The sequence below is a fragment of the Amphiura filiformis genome, chromosome 13, assembly GCF_039555335.1.
Source record: "Amphiura filiformis chromosome 13, Afil_fr2py, whole genome shotgun sequence".
In the NCBI taxonomy this organism is placed as follows: domain Eukaryota; kingdom Metazoa; phylum Echinodermata; class Ophiuroidea; order Amphilepidida; family Amphiuridae; genus Amphiura; species Amphiura filiformis.
This window is the reverse complement of record NC_092640.1, coordinates 56,499,085-56,521,240: the sequence shown is the minus strand read 5'-3', so window position 1 is coordinate 56,521,240 and position 22,156 is coordinate 56,499,085. Positions and strand designations below refer to the sequence as shown.

The window sequence follows — 22,156 nt, the reverse complement described above, 5'->3', positions numbered from 1 at the left end:
ATTCAATATATTGTTTAATTTGGCATGTAACCTCCATCGTGCATAAATCAAAATTTTAGCAACATAGACCAATCAGTAAATGAGTTGGCATTATCAACCTATAACCACGCCCATTTTGTGACAACTTCCGGGGTCAAGATGGTCAATGAAAATTCTTACGGTAGAGCTTGATCTTTCACTAAAAACACGACAGTAAAAATTTCTGAATAAAATAGGCGGTTCTCGAACCATGCATGCAATCCCCCTGGCTGGGCGGTCAGTAAAGTTGTACCTCAGATGACCCTGGTGACCCCAACATGACCTTCCAAAAATTTGGCTCTAAATATAGACTGTACCCACCAAGTTTCATGCCCATCTGACAGTTTTTACTAATTTGACCTCAGATGACCCCTGGTGACCTCAAAATAACCTTCCAAAAATTAAGTTTTAAATGTAGTCTCCAAAGCAGCCAGTTTGGTTCCGTTCCCTCCACACAGTCTGCCAATGGTCCTTTTTGATTGGCTAACGGTTTTCTGACGACGTCATCCAGCTTGACGTCAAACAAGGCTTTCAATTGGTCGATTGGCTAGGCGGCTACTTCATATTCATGAGCAATTTTGACCCGAAAGTAAACACTTGTGAGATTGCATCGCTCGCCTTCTGACTGAGGTCAATCAAGTTCCTGTATGTACAGCTCTAGATGTGTACGTGTAGCCAATCAGAAATTTGGACAAATTACACCCAGTATGAGGAACACACAAAGGCTATAATATAATATTTAAGGGAATACTTGATTATGGATATTTACCTGATTAGTTCTGGGCTACTGATTATGGCCTCGATTATGATCTGTCGGATGGCCACTTTGTCCTGCTCATGAATATGAAAAGGTATGGGTTCCTGTGGAGAGTCTGGTTCTCTTTGCTGCCAGAACTGCATGACCATGTTCTTCAGATAAATGACCCCAGCTTGGCCAGGAAATGGTTTGTCCTCCTCCATGATGACCCGCATAGAGTTTGGGAGTGAATTCAATGATTTTATGAATCTGAAAATTAAATCAAATTATTACTTTTGCATCAAGGTTAAATACTGATTATACTCGCAGGTCTTGGTTACTAAGACTGAACGACCGCAGAGGCTCAAGGGCTGGGACTGCATAAAAATGTTCCAATACAGGCCTATCCAGGATTCCAGATAATCGGGCGGCGCACAAACCAGGAACTACTTTATACAAGGCGGTTCTCGAACCACGAGTCTCGCCTGCTTTTACGACCACCTGCTTTCGCGATTACTTTTGGTAGAAGTAAATCAACCTGCAACAAGCCATGGTGATTTGACTGTTCAATTGGAGCTTGATTGGATCAATATTGAAATTTGACCTTTGACCCATAAATTTTGGTGGTTCTCGGTTGGGCACGATTACCTGGCCGATGGCGACTGTACCCACCAACACCAAGTCTCATGCCCATCCGACAGTTTTACTAATTTGACCTCAGATGACCCTGGTGAGCCTGAAATGACCTTCCAAAAATTGGACTCTAAATGTTGACTTTACCCAGCAAGTTTCATGGCCATACAACAGTTTTTAGTAATTTAACCTCAGATGACCTCTGAGTGACCTTGAAATTACCGTCCAAAAATTTGGCTCTAAATGATGACTGTAGGGGAGATTGGGGTTAGTTGAAACATTTTTCACAAAATCGTCTTTTTAACGCAAACCGATTACTTTCAAGAAACACTAACCCTATCAGTATAAACATATACATACATGCTACAAATACAGCCTTAAACTTTATTGGACCTGCTTATGATTATTCATATTTAATTTGAAAATTTGAAAAAAAGTGTTTCAACTAACCCCACCCTTGGGGTAAGTTGAAACATAAGTGGGGTAATGGGTTAGTTGAAACATGGCTTGTAAAAATTTGAAAATAATTATTATTGTGTTGTTAGGGTTATACTTCCATTGAAGGCACCCTTTAACATACAATCAGTGTGAAAAAATGAATAAATAAATATGTGGGAGTGCGGGTCAATACTTTGGACACAAGGTGACGAGTGTCACCATGGACCAAAATATGAGAAGCCTAAAATATTATAAAATGTACTTTCTGTGTGCACTTTTTGCTTGTATTATTGCTTTTTAACCATATTAACCCTAACCCTACCCGTGGTTTTTGTGCTATCGGAAGGGAAAGAAGGAGCGAAAAAGGAGAGAAGATGAAGAAGAAAGTCACTTGGCACCCCGGGATTGAACCTCGGACCCCTCGCATGCCACACAGAAGTTCCCCAGCATGTAGCTACACAGGTGGCGTTGGCCCGCCAGCGATTCCCTGGGTATATATGACTTGGTCTGATTGCGTCATCAAGTCCCGTGGAATCCATGCACGCAGAGTGGTTTTAATAGTGAGCTTTAGTGAGTCCTAGTTGGGTTAGGGTTAAAGCAATATTGAAGAAATGGTAAACATGTTACAAATTTTTAAAAAGTCAAATTTTTAACCATATTTTTCTATGCGATTTTCACGTGTCAACTAACCTTAAGGGCGTACTACACCCCTGTGGTAAATTTGTGACTTTTTTGTATTTTTCTCAAAAAATAATAACACACTGGTAACAAAAGTCATGTATATTATTGGGGCAAGGAATCCAATTACTACACTGAAATTTCAGTGACTCGAGACAAGCGGTTCGTTATTTATGATAAGAAATGAGGTACATCCTATCGGTACCTTATTTCTTATCATAAATAACAAACCGCTTGTCTTGGGTCACTGAAATTCCAGTGTAGTAATTGATTCCTTGCCCCAATAATATATACATAAATTTTGTTACCACTGTATTATTAGTTTTTGAGAAATATGCAAAAATAGACACAAATTTATCGAGGGGTGTAGTACCCCCTTAGTCCTTAACCCCACCTCAAAAGTTTCAACTAACCCCGATGCCTATTTTTACATTTCAAAGTTCATTACACAAAAGAAGAAATACAATAAAACTTTTATTTAACATTATTCTGGGACTTACTACTAGTGCTTATGATACTCAAAAAATAATCCCCTGAATCTTCAAACAACATTGAGATAACACATCTTTTCTGAGGGGTATAAAAATTAGTCAGTACCGGTAAGTCAAAAAACAGATATTCCTTTCCCACGCCAACACTGGTGGGGCATCAGTGCTGTTGCTAATTTGGTGGATGACCCTTACTAATACCTATTACTAGGTGCCAGTATTTTACCAAATTAATTTTTTGTGTCATAAAAAAATACAATGTTTCAACTTACCCCGCGTTCCAACTAACCCCAATCTCCCCTAACGTCATAATACAGAGTGGGTGACAAATATACAGGGTGGAACAACAACAAAATTATCATCTTTCTTGTCATGGTGAACCTCGTATTTTTCCTTTTCTGAAAGCTATGTAGTTCAAAATAAATATGGATTCAGAAAGACATTGCATGGGTCCTTCAAACAAATTAGGAAGAAAGAGTTTAGTATCCCTTGCGTTAAACATACAGAGGTGGTCAAAATTGTAAAATAATTTCACAATTTTTATAACATTTTTCAATCAAAACTTTTTTCCTCCATTTCTGGCACTAAAACTAATAGCATAATTGAATTTCCTTAAACATATGTGACTCCTCGCCACAACTGAGCCGGATGTCGCCAATCATCATTTTTGAGATATTCAACCAAAATATTCTGCTTGAAATTAGCTTTAAAATGATGTATATCATGTCTATAGTACTTGACATTTAAGTAGTGAAAAATCAATAAAACAGTCAATAAATCCTTTCTTTCCTATTGTTTATTGTTAAGTTCGATGGAGCATATCTCAATAGTGGCACTGGCGACATCCGGGCTCAGTTGTGGCGAGGAGTCACATATGTGTTCTTTTGAATAAGCAGGGTGACTCGGGCAAGAGATAGTCCATTTAGAAATGTCGGAGCATAGTATGCACACTTTGTACAGTAACATATAGGGAAAACTGTCTTAATTAGCATTTAATTAGGCAATTAATTGGTTACATCATTTGTTACAGTTGATGTACTATGAGGTAGATGTACAATCCAGGATGATATATGTGCAATTTGAGGTCCATGCTAGTTGTACTTTTCAAGATACAAAGGTTTGAAGTTTGCCATATTTTCACAATTTTGTGTATAACCCTATGGGGCTCCCCCGTCCCAGCTCCCCCGACCCGGCTGCTCCATTGGCACATCTTACATATTGAGGTATAAATCTCAAAGTACTTGTCCAATTGACTTTGGGTCTTTTGTATTTGAAAAAGAACATAATTATCTACAAAATGACACCAAACGTTCTACAATAGGTATTATACTTTTAGAATAAACCTAACTTGAAGTGTGAAGAAAGCGTTTTCATGTTACGGCTGCTCCATTTTTTGGGTGACCTATTTGTGACATGCGACCATAGACAATGCGTTGTAATTTCGTTCTGGTGCACAGAACGAAATTCAAATTTCACGATATCTTTGCTAAGCGAATTAATCTGCAAAATATTTTGTACATAAACATTTATAGTAGCCAGAGGTTTCCAGTGATATAAAAATCTCAACTTTTTTTGAGAAAAGTGGGGGGATGAGGCTGTGGATCACAAAATGCCCTTTCTTAACTAGTGCCGTACTATTACGCTGACTTTCGTATTCGGCAAGGAGTAGTTCACCACGTAAACTTGTATGGCTCAAAATTCGGACCGCTCGCCATTAAGTTTACTGCTTTCTGTGTTTTGAAATTTGTTGACGTTTTAACGATCCCCGATTCCCGGTCGATCATTTTAGCTGTGTCACGTCACATGCATGCGCTGGTGGGTACCAACCAAACATCAGAAAAAAAAAACCTCGATCACCGATAACAATGTGATATGGGACTTACATAGGATTACACAGAGATATTTCTTGCCAAAATTTGACCATTTCTAGGCAAGTTGGCCCTACTTTGTCTGCGTTATGTGAAAAAGGACAGTCGTAAGTAAGTATAAGTGCAACGCTTGTTTTGATGTTTCGGGAGACTGGGAGGGATCATAATAAAAAAATGATGGAGCCTATTCTTGACTGTGTAATATTCCTTCACTATGTCTGGTTCCATACAGCAATACGCAGTATTGCTGTCTGGTTAGCAGGTACGAATAATTCCGTGTGAATTGAGACGTCGGAGCCGGTAAAACACAGAGGACTACATGTAGCCTACACCCCGTATCCTACTATCACTCAAACAAGCAAATGTCTTCACGAATTCACTCACCTTGCGATCCTATATCATCAGTTGAAACAAACATCTAAGTTTCCAAAAACAACTTTGTCATTCCTCAAAACTACAAGTAACTTCATTAATAAAAAATTGAAATCCTACTATTACCCGTTATTGAAAATTTTGTTCGATTTATGTCAACCAAAAGAACGCACAAGTCGAGTTCAGTTGACCAACATGGTATCTGCTGCCCCATATGACGTCAGTATCAAGCTACTTATTAAATATTCATGAAAAGGTCACAATCGGTGGATCGGATTGGTTGAAATCAACGCCACGTTTTTGACCTTACAGGGGTAAGAGATATGCATATTCATGTATGAAAACAGCGATGCGGATATAGTATCATCACCGGGACTGAGAAATGCGACATTTTCGATGTTTGTACCAGGGAGGGAATTTCGAACACGGAGACTCATGGAGATTTCTGCAAATTCGTCAAAGGTAACCAAAGGGTTGGGGATCGCATTTTTAACTATCACTAAATGTTTCGGAATTGCGGTCGGCTAAAAAGTAGAGTTTCGGGGACTGTAATTGGTGTAGATCACATTTTGAACAGAGCGATAAGTGACCAATTTGATGCTCAGCATGCAGCACAAGTGTTTATCTTTACTCAGGGTATTCCTTCACCACATTGCCGTACGGTAACAGTAGGTATGCAAGGTGAATTCAAATTTGCCATCAAACTCTATCATTTTATATATCAAATTAAAGCCCTTGAGCCAAAACTGAAAACCGTTTTTTCATAGCAATTTTTTCCGTAGCAAAGATTGACTTTCATCAAAAAGATTCAGCTAGCAAAATTCCCCAAAACGGCATTTCGGGGGTGTTTCTAGATCTTAGTCTCATTATGATAGCAGCTTTTTTAATGGAACTGCTATCAAAATCCTCTAAAATTCCATGTGCGATTGTCTTATCACCATAAAAAATCATATATTTGGGTCAAGGGAAGTATAGAAAACATATTTATGTAGGTTTCCTTCTTCGGCCAGTTGTTTTAAATTTCTATGTAAATATGCATTGACATTTTCGGCGAATTTGGCTGACTAGCAAATGTGTTAACTAAGGTTTGTCTGGGATACCTTGTTCGAAAATTTCTAACTTTCGTATGAACAACCGATAGCTTGTGAATGTGATACGAAAGTTAGAGCGTGAAATATACGTGCTCATGTAGCGCATACCTTGTTTGGCACATGTACACGGTTGCCATCCAGGGCCCAATATCATGCATATGAATAAAAACTTCTTCCTCAAGTTAATTATTGTCTCAAAAATATGAGGATATTGTTATTGAAATATTAGTGACACATGTGCTATATTCCTTCATCAATTCACCTTGACGATACTCACGAAAAACATCATTTTGTGTCAATTTTTCTCGAGTGATCGCCAGACATCACACAGTCCCCATTGTAAATAGGTGATCAACACATGTAGTGCTGGGCTCACATGTTCAAGAACCGGAAGGTATCACCATCAGTTTGCAATGACAAGTCAACCTTTGCAAATCGGGAGATGGATTGATTTGCCTACCCTGAGTAAAGATAGTCACTTGTGCTGAGCATCAAATTGGTCACTTATCGCTCACTGTTCAAAATGTGACATCTACACCAATTACAGTCCCGAAACTGTCTACTTTTTAGCCGACCTCAATTCCGAAACATTTAGAAAAAAATAAAAATGCGATCCCCAACCCTTTGGTTACCTTTGGACGAATTTGTCGAAATTTCCGCGGAGTCTCCGTGTCTGAAACTCCCCGGTACAAACATAAAAAATGTCGCAATTCTCAGTTCCGGTGATGATACTATATCTGCAACCGCTGTTTTCATACATGAAAATGCATATCTCTGACCTCTGTAAGGTCAAAAACGTGGCGTTGATTTCAACCAATCCGATCAGTGTTCGAAATAAGCACTTATCCTCTTGTCCTCTTGTCCAAAAATCACCGGGGACAACCATATTGAGCTATGTACTTATCCCCTGGATAATCACTAAATATTACCTCTAAAATCATGACACATTTTGGGGACAACCAAAATGTTTTGAGGACAAGCAGAATTTATGCTTTAGTTGTCCTTGGGACAACCTCCATATTTTCCTTATTTCGGACACTGAATCCGATCCACCGTTTAATAAGCAGCTTGATACTGACGTCATATCTGAGGTGACCAGGAGGCAGGAGCTACCATTTTGGTAAACTGAACTACATTCGACTCATGCGTTCTTTTGGTTCACATAAATCAAACAAAATTTTCAATAACGGGTAATAGTATGATTTCAATTTTTTATTAATGAAGTTACTTGTAGTTTTGAGGAATGACAAAGTTGTTTTTGGAAACTTCAAAGATGTTTGTTTCAACTGATGATGTAGGATCGCAAGGTGAGTGAATTCGTGAAGAGATTTGCTTGTTTGAGTGATAGCAGGATACGGGATGTAGGCTAGTCCTCTGTGTTTGACCGGCTCCGACGTCTCAATTCAGACGTCTCAATTCGTACCTGCTTTACCAGACAGCAATACTGCGTATTGCTGTATGGAACCAGATGATTTGCCCAGCACTGGATTTTCTCAAATCTTTAATCACCGACGCAGTTGGCAGTTGTCAAAACAACTATGATCAAGCAAGGTTGCGAATTAAGCGGACTCATTATATGGTCTGAATTTATACTTCAGCGCCTGTGTTTCCGGTTAAAAGTAAGCATACACTTCAGATACATAAATGTTAGCCAAGCTAAATTGAAGCCAAATTGGACAATCTAAAAAATTGTTTTGATGCGTTTTAAAACTGAAGACGCTACGCCGACTGGCCGTGGTATACCAGCAATCTCTATCTTCTATCCACACATTAACCTATATGTGTGGAATAGGGAGACATGAAGTCCATGTACAAAAACCAGAAATTAATTTCAAATGTACACCAAGGTATTCTTCCCTAACTATTTCACTTACCATGTCACTGTTGCCCTTTACATCTTTGAAGTAAGCTTCCTTGGTTGTATTATGTCTCTGGAAATTTATTGGTCCAAATTTGTAGTCAATATCCTGAAATTATGTGTCCTGCTTGTAAGCTACAACATGCTTCAAATGGTGTTGATCAAATCTAGCTCTCAAAATGTCTGACAAAACAATCCCTAACTTTTGACCTTTCATAAAGACATGCGTTATTCTACCAATACCCCACAGAACAGAGACTGTGACTATGAGGTTGATGACACATCACCAGTTGAAGCATGTGCTGACATGTGCAGGTCAATGAACACATGGACTCTCAACCAGTCTCTTGTTCAGCATGTTGGGCTATTGACTGCACATGGTAGTGCTATCAAGGCCTTGTGCATGTGTCTAAGGTCTGAAAGGTTATGATTTTGGGTCATGTTGTGAACATATACAATGGACATGTACGTGGATATTTAGACTTTTATCAATAAAGTAAGTACAAATTGGGGATCATATTTTTCAGATATGGAATAAGGACTTTGAGTGCATTTTAAAAGTGGTATGTGTGTGGGAATTTTTATAACTGGTGCAGTTATCATGTTTTGAAATATACACTCTTTGACAGCTCTCTCCGTGGCTGTTTGAATGCCTGGTTATACCATGTACCCATACACTAGGTATGGGTACATGGGACCAGGTATAACATTAACCATCGTGTCGTCGTGGATAGTAGATAGATTTCTCGATCAAGGGATACCTAGTAACAGTCTTATATGACTGGACAGTATCAGTTTGTGAATTCACGAGGACATCGTATAAGTTCCTTGTACATGTTGTACTAGCGAGGAGGTCGAAGTTTGTTTACATTACAAACAGAGAGGTAGAAGACCGTTCCGCTTGTCCAAACACTCAAGTATCAGCTAAGGGACGTTGTCGTTGTGCAGTACCACAATCACAAAGAAAGAAAGAAAGAAAGAAAGAAAGGATGGTCCACAACACAATCATGATAATAGCGTGATTCACGTAACATGAATAGGGATTAAAAAGCTGTCACGTACTGACGTAGAACCATGTGCTTCTATTGTCCAATTTGCCATCATGTCCGAATCATGTCCGAAAATAATATTTTGTTCTGGGTCTGATTATTCGGACTATTTTTTAACTATCTATCGTCGTGACTATATCATGACTACCCGTCTATCTAGTCCGAATAATCAGACCCAGAACAAATTATTAATTTCTGACATTATCGTGTACTGGGTCTGAACTGTTTTCATTCGAAATCTTGATGGCAAATTGGACAATAGAAGCACATGGTGCTACTTCACAGTTTTTTAATCCCCTATTCATGTTGCGTGAATCACTGATTTAGTCTCTATTGTGGACCATCCTTTTGATACTTGAGTATTTGGGCAAGCGGAACAGGTTTGACAGGCCCCTTTGTCTACCTCTCTGTTTGTAAACAAACGAGGAGGTCGAAATCGTCCTCCTCGCCGAATACGAAAGTCAGCGTAATAGTACGGCACTACCGTCTATCGTACATGCGTATCCAGACGATGGTGGACTACATTATTCACTGTGGCAACAGCCAATATCGTAAACAAAACAGACAATATGACGGCAACACTGCCTGGACATTGGACACCCGTGCTGAGTTGTGTTTTTAGCTCTATTGGCTCCGTAATACAGAAAAAAAATGCACAAAATATATTTCTCAGTGAATGTATAAATTTTCACATAAAAATAAATATTTTTGGATTCAAAATAAATGTGAAAAAAAAAAAAAAATTATAGCCGGGAGTGAGCGGGACTCGATCTCGGGACCCTATGCACCGCAGGCGAGACCCATTACCATTAGAACCACGCGAACCGTGATACACAATGGGGAAATTTTAGGTATATATCATAAACATACCGATGCGTTATTCATACAAAACATTCAAAAACAGTACTTACAATGAGGTTCACTGGCGAACCTCAGCGGATTTAGACTGATAAAATAGTGCTTAATAACATACGTACAGTTTTGGAATAATTTGAGACATTTTTGTGTTTACGTGTAAAACCAATGACAACGTCAAAATTCAGCCAATCTTGGCCGCCCCCCCCCCCCCTCCTGTGCGTATCATCGTGGTCGTGGATAGCATGATAGTCGATAGATTTCTCGATCCATCATGATGGAGCAGAGTAATACACGCCCGGGAATACACGTAATCATGCGTAACTCGCCAACGCAAAAGCTTGTAGTTGTACTAGTTTCTGCATGACAAAAAGTTAAAACAAATCCAAAACATGCTTCGATCCGCTAACTCGCCATTGCCATGATTGCGAACATGCATGGCGAACCGTACAAACACATGAACATTGTCAACACATATGAACATGAACATCACAAAAATACCAAACCTCATTTAGCTGTTTTTCTGCCATTTCTCGTGTGTCTGGGTGAATCGTACCCTGCAACACCTCTACAAGTTGCTGGACATCCATTGCAATTGTTATTCTGTGCTGTTTTTAAGAATAAACAGTTGATTTTTCCTCTGTATTTGACGTAAAAATATACCACATGCTATTTCGTAATGGAACCAGGCGCGCCGGTACAGTTAAAAATACGCATGCGTATGTGTGTGTCATCATCGACAGTCTCTGTACCAGACATTCATCAGTTGTATTTCGACAAAAGCACGCGCTCATACCGCAGAATGTAGGCCTGTTGCCCACGGGGGTCGAGGATGACGATCAATCAATCAATCAATTATTTTAAAGGGGCATTTCGTGATCCACAGCCTCATCCCCCACTTTTCCCAAAAAAGTTGAGATTTTTACACCACTGGATACCTCTGGCTACATAATGTTTATGTACCAAATATTTCTTGTAGATTAATTCGTTTAGCAAAAATATCGCCAAATTTGAATTTCGTTCTGGTGCACCAGAACAAAATTACAACACATTGTATGGAGCAGTGTAATACACATAGTCATGCTTAACTCACAAAAGCAAAATCGGAATCAACTGACATTTTGGAAATAAGCTTTTTTCGTGGATATCTACTGAAAAATGTCATAAAAAGAGGATGCTAGGATCACGAAATACTCCTTTAAAGGGGGTAACCCTATTGTATTGGTTCAGGTTTAGAATATTAAATGAATTCTTCACTAACCCAAACCCGGGACCCAAACTTACATACAATTTCAAATATCGCCCTTAATGCATGCCGGAAATACATCTATCTAGGCTATGTGAGAAAACGAGAACATTTTCAGCGTAGGCCTAAAATGAAAATCCCGGGGGGCACTGTAATGGTGAAGGGGTATCAGGCCCGGGGGGGCACTCAAATTTTTTTGGTAGGGTGTGCCACCGCCAGTTTCGAATTTGAGGTCTAAGGAACTGATCGGCCAGCCAAAAAGGAGGGTCTAGAGAACTGATCGGCCGGTCAAAAAAGGGGGGTCTTGGGAACTGATTGACCGGCCAAAAGTGGGGTCTTGGGAACTGATCGGCCGCCAAAATCTGAAAAATCTCGGAAACTAAACCCGCAGGCCAAACCAGGGTTCAATTTTGTTTCGTTTTTGCCACAGATTTTTGAAGGAATCGATTTCACTTTGAATTGTGCATTAAATTATTAATCAGGAAAACCATTAATGCAAAATAGGTCTGGTTTGGCCTATTACGATGGAAACCTCAAAGCAAAACAGCATTCAAATCAAAATTACTAGACCCTGACCTACAATCTATGCTATTAGCCTACTGATAATTATAGCAGCAGCTAGCAACATTACATAAAAGCCCACCATAAAAACAAACCCACAAGAATTATTTTTTTCAGTGCCGAAAAGAAAAACATTTAGACTAGGCCTACATTGAACTAACTGCCATGCTTATACATGAGATGATTGAGTGAAGTGTGCAGAATTTGGAGTAGGTGCGGGATTGTAACTTCTTTTTTCTTTTTTTTTTATAGATAATTTGGATAATTTGTGTGTTGTAGTAGGTATAGGTCGTCTCATACACTTGAAAATACGTGTTGAACAGATATGATAGTCGCTCGAATGCGCTTTGAAAATTGGCCGTGCGCTTTGAACTCAAAATCTGACAATTTTATATTGCGTTGGTCCTGTATTACAGCGTGTAGTACAGCTGCACTCACTGTAGGCAGTATAAAAGTCGATGACCTCAATGGGGTATACAAGCTTATTCACGCACAACCAAGATCAATTACACGGCTATTGTGTATAGCCTTAGTTATGTCCCTCGACTAATTATTGGTTTTAAAGAGCTTTAAAGGTTTGAACCAAATGGCTAATCGTGGCTGTGGATTCAACCTACCATGGCGATTCTAGACTGGCCCCAGTCTCGGTTCGGTTCCATCTCTGGATAATGTAACAATAAATAATTATGTAATGCCCTATGAAAAAAAAAGCCAACTCCCCCCCCCCCTTATTTTCTTCAATGCCAAAAACCCATTCCTCTTCATCCACAAATCGACGCCACTAATTACACCCACCACAGTCAACCATGCAGCAATATAGAAATATAGGCTACTCGTATTATAAGTGAACGCGAAAGTCCATTGAGCGCTGATTTGGCCCCAGTCTCGGTTCGGTTCCATCTCTGGATAATGTAACAATAAATAATTATGTAATGCCCTATGAAAAAAAATGCCAACTCCCCCCCCCCTTATTTTCTTCAATGCCAAAAACCCATTCCTCTTCATCCACAAATCGACGCCACTAATTACACCCACCACAGTCAACCATGCAGCAATATAGAAATATACTCGTATTATAAGTGAACGCGAAAGTCCATTGAGCGCTGATTCCGAGACTGGTCCAATCTGTTAGAGATCTCACTTCCAAATATTCGTTCAACGAAGCACGGTGATTCCGATGTCAATTACGAAAGACCCGAACAAGTTTCAATTCAAATATGGTAGCACAAAGCTATGCCGCGGGATGTGAAGCAAGATCGGATGGGACACTTGTCAACAACTGAGAGGTATTGAGCTCAAGTGGCACGCGTCTGATAGACCCATGGTACGCGCAATAATAAAAGGCAACCACTCGACTCGGACTTAGGCCTATTGTCCATATTGCGTACATTATCGCGTGCGGTTTGCAAATGTTTGCACATTATTTAGCTAGGGAAGCCTTTTCAAATATCCCCGCGCTGCCAAGCTGCGTTGATTGGTCGGATACAATATCGTTGTTTAGTCGCTTACACAAACGTTAATGTAGTGAAAACATGGACGTGGTATATAGAAAGATTGCGTGACTCCAAATCCGTAAAAGTGAACTTCCAGCAGTTTGTGGGAGCTGGAAGTCAAATTGCCTACAGACTGGGAGGGTCCGTGTATTGGGTTGATTTTTAATGCTATGTAATCTACATTACCAGTCGTTCTCCACGGACCCGAGGGAGGGTCTATGGCGATTCCTGCCATGAAGATATAGGGTCGATGACACTGTGCACCACCAGCATGATAGCGATACAGTTTGACTCCCAATGACCCCATATAACATCTGACCATAGATGTCCTTCGCTTGATGACCTTTGATGACCTCAGCCCGATTGAACAAAGTTTGAAATTTGACCCCCTCCGTAATGACCTTTGACCTCGGTTGACCTCAATTTTATTTCGTGCATATATTGCCCTCGTATCAAGTATTCCACCACCAAGTTTGAGTCCGATCGGACAAAGTTTGAAATTTGACCCCTCCGTAATGACCTTTGACCTCCGTTGACCTTAATGATATTTTGTGCATATATTCCCTTGTGGCAACGATTGCACCCACCAAGTTTGAGCCCGATCGGACAAAATTTGAAATTTGACCCCGCGGTAATGACCTTTGACCTCGATCTTGTTTCAGACATATATTCCCTTTGTATCAAGGATTCCACCCACCAAATTTGAGCCGGATCGGACAAAGTTTGAAATTTGACCCCCTCCGTAATGACCTCTGACCTCGGTTGACCTCGATTTTATTTTGGGCATATATTCCCCTCGTATCAAGGATCCCACCCACCAAGTTTGGGCCCGATCGGACAAAGTTTGAAATCCATGACCTTTGACCTTGACCTCCGATGACCTTTTAAACTACCCGATAAACAGCGCACGCCCGGTACCCATCTATGTCTGAAATATCGGAACGATGCGTCGAAGCGCGGCGAAACGCATAGCCGGACAGACAGACAGACACACAGCTCATTATTTTATTAGTAGGCCTACTAGTAGTAGGCCCCTACTGCACCTGCAGCTATAATGACTCTAATTATATTATTGGGGCGCTTAGTGGGGTATATAGGCGCTCATTGGTGCATGGGCGCTTATTGGGGTATGGGCGCTTATTGGGGGTATGGGCGCTTATTGGGTTGTGGGCACTTATTGGGGTATGGGCACTTATAGAATTTATTTCCAGCAAGTTTGGGCCCGATCGGACAAAGTTTGAAATTTAAGATTCATTTGCAGCAATAGGCCTACATTCTGGGTAGACATTACAGTGCATTTCAAATTGGGCAGATAGCCAAAAGCCTGGAATCTATGAATGAATGACCTTGTTCACGGGCTTGGGCAGCTTGAAACTTGTTGTAGATTGTCTATTGGATTCTTTTTATCCACTTGCTGCTTTGTATCCACGTGGGGTATTTTTCCCTATGACCTTTGACCTTGACCTCCGATGACCTTGAAAACCACACGGTCAACATGCTTTTCCCGGCACTTACCCATGTCCCAAATATCGGGTTGATGCGTCGCAGCGCGGCGGAACGCATAGCCAGACAGACAGACAGACAGAGACCGCTTATTATTTTAGTAGTAGGCCCTACTAGTGCACCTGCGGCTGTGAGAGCCCTGATGCTGTGAGAGCACTTATTGGGGTATGGGCGCTTATTGGGGTATGGGCACTTTTGGGGTGTGGGCACTTATTGGCGTATGGGCGCTTATAGAATTCATTTCCAGCAAGTTTGGGCCCGATCGGACAAAGTTTGAAATTTACAAATCATTTGCAGCAATGCATTGTGGGTAGACATTACAGTGCATTAACTGCATTTCAAATTGGGCAGATAGCCAAAAGCTCAATGAAACCTGCTTGGGCAGCTTGAAACTTGTTGTAGATTGTCTAGTCTATTGGATTCTTTTTATCCACTTGCTGCTTTGTATCCACGTGGGATATTTTCCCCCATGACCTTTGACCTTGACCTCCGATGACCTTTGAAACTACCCGGTAAACAGCGCCTGCCCGGTACCCAGCTATGGCTGCAATATTATCGGAACGATGCGTCGAAGCGCGGCGAAACGTATAGCCGGACACACAGACAGAGCTCATGATTATTATAGTAGGCCTATAGATAGATAGATAGATAGATGAAGATAGATAATATCTCATATTATCTAAAATATCAGATATTTGGATATTAGGGACTTAGCAAATTTTTTTTGAATTTTTTTACTTAGTAAGTGATGGATATTAAGATATTATCAGATATTTAGCTATTATCTAAATTAGCCGAAATATCTGCTAATTTGGATATTAGCTCAAATATCCGATATATCAGATATTTGGATATTAGGAACTTATAAAATTTGTATTGAAATTTTTTTACTTAGTAAGTGATGGATATTAAGATATTATCAGATATTTAGCTATTATTTAAATTAGCCAAAATATCTGCTAATTTAGATATTATCAAAAATATCCGCTATATCAGATATTTGGATATTAGGGACTTAGCAAATTTTTATTGATTTTTTTACTTAGTAAGTGATGGATATTAAGATATTATCAGATATTTAGCTATTATCTAAATTAGCCAAAATATCTGCTAATTTAGATATTATCAACAATATCCGCTATATAAGATATTTGGATATTAGGAACTTTAGGTATTATCTAAATTAGCCAAAATATCTGCTAATTTAGATATTATCTAAAATATCCGCTATATCAGATATTTGTATATTAGGGACTTATAAAATTTTTATTGAATTTTTTTACGTAGTAAGTGATGGATATTAAGATATTATCAGATATTTAGCTATTATCTAAATTAGCCAAAATATCTGCTAATTTGGATATTAGCTCAAATATCCGATATATCAGATATTTGGATATTAGGAACATATAAAATTTTTATTGACATTTTTTTACTTAGTAAGTGATGGATATTAAGATATTATCAGATATTTAGCTATTATCTAAATTAGCCAAAATATCTGCTAATTTAGATATTATCTAAAATATCCGCTATATCAGATATTTGGATATTAGGAACTTTAGGTATAATCTAAATTAGCCAAAATATCTGCTAATTTAGATATTATCTAAAATATCCGCTATATCAGATATTTGTATATTAGGGACTTATAAAATTTGTATTGAATTTTTTACGTAGTAAGTGATGGATATTAAGATATTATCAGATATTTAGCTATTATCTAAATTAGCCGAAATATCTGCTAATTTGGATATTAGCTCAAATATCCGATATATCAGATATTTGGATATTAGGAACTTATAAATTTTTTATTGAATTTTTTTACTTAGTAAGTGATGGATATTAAGATATTAAGATATTATCAGATATTTAGCTAGTATCTAAATTAGCCAAAATATCTGCTAATTTAGATATTATCAAAAATATCCGCTATATAAGATATTTGGATATTAGGAACTTTAGGTATTATCTAAATTAGCCAAAATATCTGCTAATTTAGATATTATCTAAAATATCCGCTATATCAGATATTTGGATATCAGGGTCTTGGCAAATTTTTATTGAATTTTTTTACTTAGTAAGTGATGGATATTAAGATATTATCAGATATTTAGCTATTATCTAAATTAGCCGAAATATCTGCTAATTTGGATATTAGCTTAAATATCCGATATGTCAGATATTTGGATATTAGGAGCTTATAAATATTTATTGAAATTTTTATACTTAGTAAGTGATGGATATTAAGATATTATCAGATATTTAGCTATTATTTAAATTAGCCAAAATATCTGCTAATTTAGATATTATCAAAAATATCCGCTATATCAGATATTTGGATATTAGGGACTTAGCAAATTTTTATTGATTTTTTTTACTTAGTAAGTGATGGATATTAAGATATTATCAGATATTTAGCTATTATCTAAATTAGCCAAAATATCTGCTAATTTAGATATTATCAAACATATCCGCTATATAAGATATTTGGATATTAGGAACTTTAGGTATTATAGCTTATTATCTAAATTAGCCAAAATATCTGCTAATTTAGATATTATCTAAAATATCCGCTATATCAGATATTTGTATATTAGGGACTTATAAAATTTTTATTGAAATTTTTTTACTTAGTAAGTGATGGATATTAAGATATTATCAGATATTTAGCTATTATCTAAATTAGCCAAAATATCTGCTAATTTAGATATTATCTAAAATATCCGCTATATCACATATTTGGATATTAGGAACTTAATAAAAATTTTATTGAAATTTTTTTACTTAGTAAGTGATGGATATTAAGATATTATCAGATATTTAGCTATTATCTAAATTAGCCAAAATATCTGCTAATTTAGATATTATCTAAAATATCCGCTATATCAGATATTTGTATATTAGGGACTTATAAAATTTTTATTGAAATTTTTTTTCTTAGTAAGTGATGGATATTAAGATATTATCAGATATTTAGCTATTATCTAAATCAGCCAAAATATCTGCTAATTTAGATATTATCTAAATTTGGATATTAGCTAAATATCCGCTATATCAGATATTTGTATATTAGGGACTTATAAAATTGTTATTGAATTGTTTTACTTAGTAAGTGATGGATATTAAGATATTATCAGATATTTAGCTATTATCTAAATTAGCCGAAATATCTGCTAATTTGGATATTAGCTCAAATATCCGATATATCAGATATTTGGATATTAGGAACTTATAAATTTTTTATTGAATTTTTTTACTTAGTAAGTGATGGATATTAAGATATTATCAGATATTTAGCTATTATCTAAATTAGCCGAAATATCTGCTAATTTGGATATTAGCTCAAATATCCGATATATCACATATTTGGATATTAGGAACTTATAAAAATTTTATTGAAATTTTTTTACTTAGTAAGTGATGGATATTAAGATATTATCAGATATTTAGCTATTATCTAAATTAGCCAAAATATCTGCTAATTTAGATATTATCTAAAATATCCGCTATATCAGATATTTGTATATTAGGGACTTATAAATTTTTTATTGAATTTTTTTACTTAGTAAGTGATGGATATTAAGATATTATCAGATATTTAGCTATTATCTAAATTAGCCGAAATATCTGCTAATTTGATATTAGCTCAAATATCCGATATATCACATATTTGGATATTAGGAACTTATAATTTTTTTATTGAATTTTTTTACTTAGTAAGTGATGGATATTAAGATATTATCAGATATTTAGCTATTATCTAAATTAGCCAAAATATCTGCTAATTTAGATATTATCAAAAATATCCGCTATATCAGATATTTGGATATTAGGAACTTTAGGTATAATCTAAATTAGCCAAAATATCTGCTAATTTAGATATTATCTAAAATATCCGCTATATCAGATATTTGTATATTAGGGACTTATAAAATTTGTATTGAATTTTTTTACGTAGTAAGTGATGGATATTAAGATATTATCAGATATTTAGCTATTATCTAAATTAGCCGAAATATCTGCTAATTTGGATATTAGCTCAAATATCCGATATATCAGATATTTGGATATTAGGAACTTATAAATTTTTTATTGAATTTTTTTACTTAGTAAGTGATGGATATTAAGATATTAAGATATTATCAGATATTTAGCTAGTATCTAAATTAGCCAAAATATCTGCTAATTTAGATATTATCAAAAATATCCGCTATATAAGATATTTGGATATTAGGAACTTTAGGTATTATCTAAATTAGCCAAAATATCTGCTAATTTAGATATTATCTAAAATATCCGCTATATCAGATATTTGGATATCAGGGTCTTGGCAAATTTTTATTGAATTTTTTTACTTAGTAAGTGATGGATATTAAGATATTATCAGATATTTAGCTATTATCTAAATTAGCCGAAATATCTGCTAATTTGGATATTAGCTTAAATATCCGATATGTCAGATATTTGGATATTAGGAGCTTATAAATATTTATTGAAATTTTTATACTTAGTAAGTGATGGATATTAAGATATTATCAGATATTTAGCTATTATTTAAATTAGCCAAAATATCTGCTAATTTAGATATTATCAAAAATATCCGCTATATCAGATATTTGGATATTAGGGACTTAGCAAATTTTTATTGATTTTTTTTACTTAGTAAGTGATGGATATTAAGATATTATCAGATATTTAGCTATTATCTAAATTAGCCAAAATATCTGCTAATTTAGATATTATCAAACATATCCGCTATATAAGATATTTGGATATTAGGAACTTTAGGTATTATCTAAATTAGCCAAAATATCTGCTAATTTAGATATTATCTAAAATATCCGCTATATCAGATATTTGTATATTAGGGACTTATAAAATTTTTATTGAAATTTTTTTACTTAGTAAGTGATGGATATTAAGATATTATCAGATATTTAGCTATTATCTAAATTAGCCAAAATATCTGCTAATTTAGATATTATCTAAAATATCCGCTATATCACATATTTGGATATTAGGAACTTAATAAAAATTTTATTGAAATTTTTTTACTTAGTAAGTGATGGATATTAAGATATTATCAGATATTTAGCTATTATCTAAATTAGCCAAAATATCTGCTAATTTAGATATTATCTAAAATATCCGCTATATCAGATATTTGTATATTAGGGACTTATAAAATTTTTATTGAAATTTTTTTACTTAGTAAGTGATGGATATTAAGATATTATCAGATATTTAGCTATTATCTAAATCAGCCAAAATATCTGCTAATTTAGATATTATCTAAAATATCCGCTATATCAGATATTTGTATATTAGGGACTTATAAAATTGTTATTGAATTGTTTTACTTAGTAAGTGATGGATATTAAGATATTATCAGATATTTAGCTATTATCTAAATTAGCCGAAATATCTGCTAATTTGGATATTAGCTCAAATATCCGATATATCAGATATTTGGATATTAGGAACTTATAAATTTTTATTGAATTTTTTACTTAGTAAGTGATGGATATTAAGATATTATCAGATATTTAGCTATTATCTAAATTAGCCGAAATATCTGCTAATTTGGATGTTAGCTCAAATATCCGATATATCACATATTTGGATATTAGGAACTTATAAAAATTTTATTGAAATTTTTTTACTTAGTAAGTGATGGATATTAAGATATTATCAGATATTTAGCTATTATCTAAATTAGCCAAAATATCTGCTAATTTAGATATTATCTAAAATATCCGCTATATCAGATATTTGTATATTAGGGACTTATAAATTTTTATTTGATTTTTTTACTTAGTAAGTGATGGATATTAAGATATTATCAGATATTTAGCTATTATCTAAATTAGCCGAAATATCTGCTAATTTGGATATTAGCTCAAATATCCGATATATCACATATTTGGATATTAGGAACTTATAATTTTTTTATTGAATTTTTTTTACTTAGTAAGTGATGGATATTAAGATATTATCAGATATTTAGCTATTATCTAAATTAGCCGAAATATCTGCTAATTTGGATATTATCTCAAATATCCGATATATCACATATTTGGATATTAGGAACTTATAAAAATTTTATTGAAATTTGTTTACTTAGTAAGTGATGGATATTAAGATATTATCAGATATTTAGCTATTATCTAAATTAGCCAAAATATCTGCTAATTTAGATATTATCTAAAATATCCGCTATATCAGATATTTGTATATTAGGGACTTATAAAAATTTTATTGAATTTTTTTACTTAGTAAGCGATGGATATTAAGATATTATCAGATATTTAGCTATTATCTAAATTAGCCGAAATATCTGCTAATTTGGATATTAGCTCAAATATCCGATATATCACATATTTGGATATTAGGAACTTATAAATTTTTATTGAATTTTTTACTTAGTAAGTGATGGATATTAAGATATTATCAGATATTTAGCTATTATCTAAATTAGCCGAAATATCTGCTAATTTGATATTAGCTCAAATATCCGATATATCACATATTTGGATATTAGGAACTTATAAAAATTTTATTGATTTTTTTTTTACTTAGTAAGTGATGGATATTAAGATATTATCAGATATTTAGCAATTATCTAAATTAGCCAAAATATCTGCTAATTTAGATATTATCTAAAATATCCGCTATATCAGATATTTGTATATTAGGGACTTATAAAATTTTTATTGAATTTTTTTACTTAGTAAGTGATGGATATTAAGATATTATCAGATATTTAGCTATTATCTAAATTAGCCGAAATATCTGCTAATTTGGATATTAGCTCAAATATCCGATATATCAGATATTTGGATATTAGGAACTTATAAATTTTTTATTGAATTTTTTTACTTAGTAAGTGATGGATATTAAGATATTATCAGATATTTAGCTATTATCTAAATTATCCAAAATATCAGATATTTAGCTATTTAGCTATTATCTAAATTATTCAAAATATCGGATAATTTAGATATTATCTAAAATATCCGCTATATCAGTGATGGATATTAAGATATTATCATATATTTAGTTATTATCTAAATTACAAAGAGAAGAACAATTTTTGTGGATTTTCACAATAGGTGAGAGGGAAAAGTGTCCCAAAACTGCAAAAACTGTCCCACAATGCATTGCAAACTTCCAAAGGCGATGTGGCCAGGAGGGTGAAAGTGCATAATAGAACAATGCCAACAAGAAATGTCTTTAAAAAGACAACGCCATGGATGAAGATCATGT

The 22,156-nt window shown here is 35.2% G+C and overlaps 1 protein-coding gene across 1 annotated transcript in view; it reads right to left on the bottom strand.

Annotated features, from left to right (window-relative positions):
- The window catches only part of LOC140168562 (importin-7-like), a 58,209-nt gene extending 47,415 nt beyond the window's left edge, over nt 1-10,794 (bottom strand). The window contains 3 exon segments of the mRNA XM_072191963.1: nt 788-990; nt 992-1,024; nt 10,591-10,794. Of these exon segments, the coding sequence (XP_072048064.1) occupies nt 788-990; nt 992-1,024; nt 10,591-10,674 (320 nt within the window). The 5' untranslated portion in view covers nt 10,675-10,794.
- Nucleotides 10,795-22,156: the final 11,362 nt, after the last annotated feature.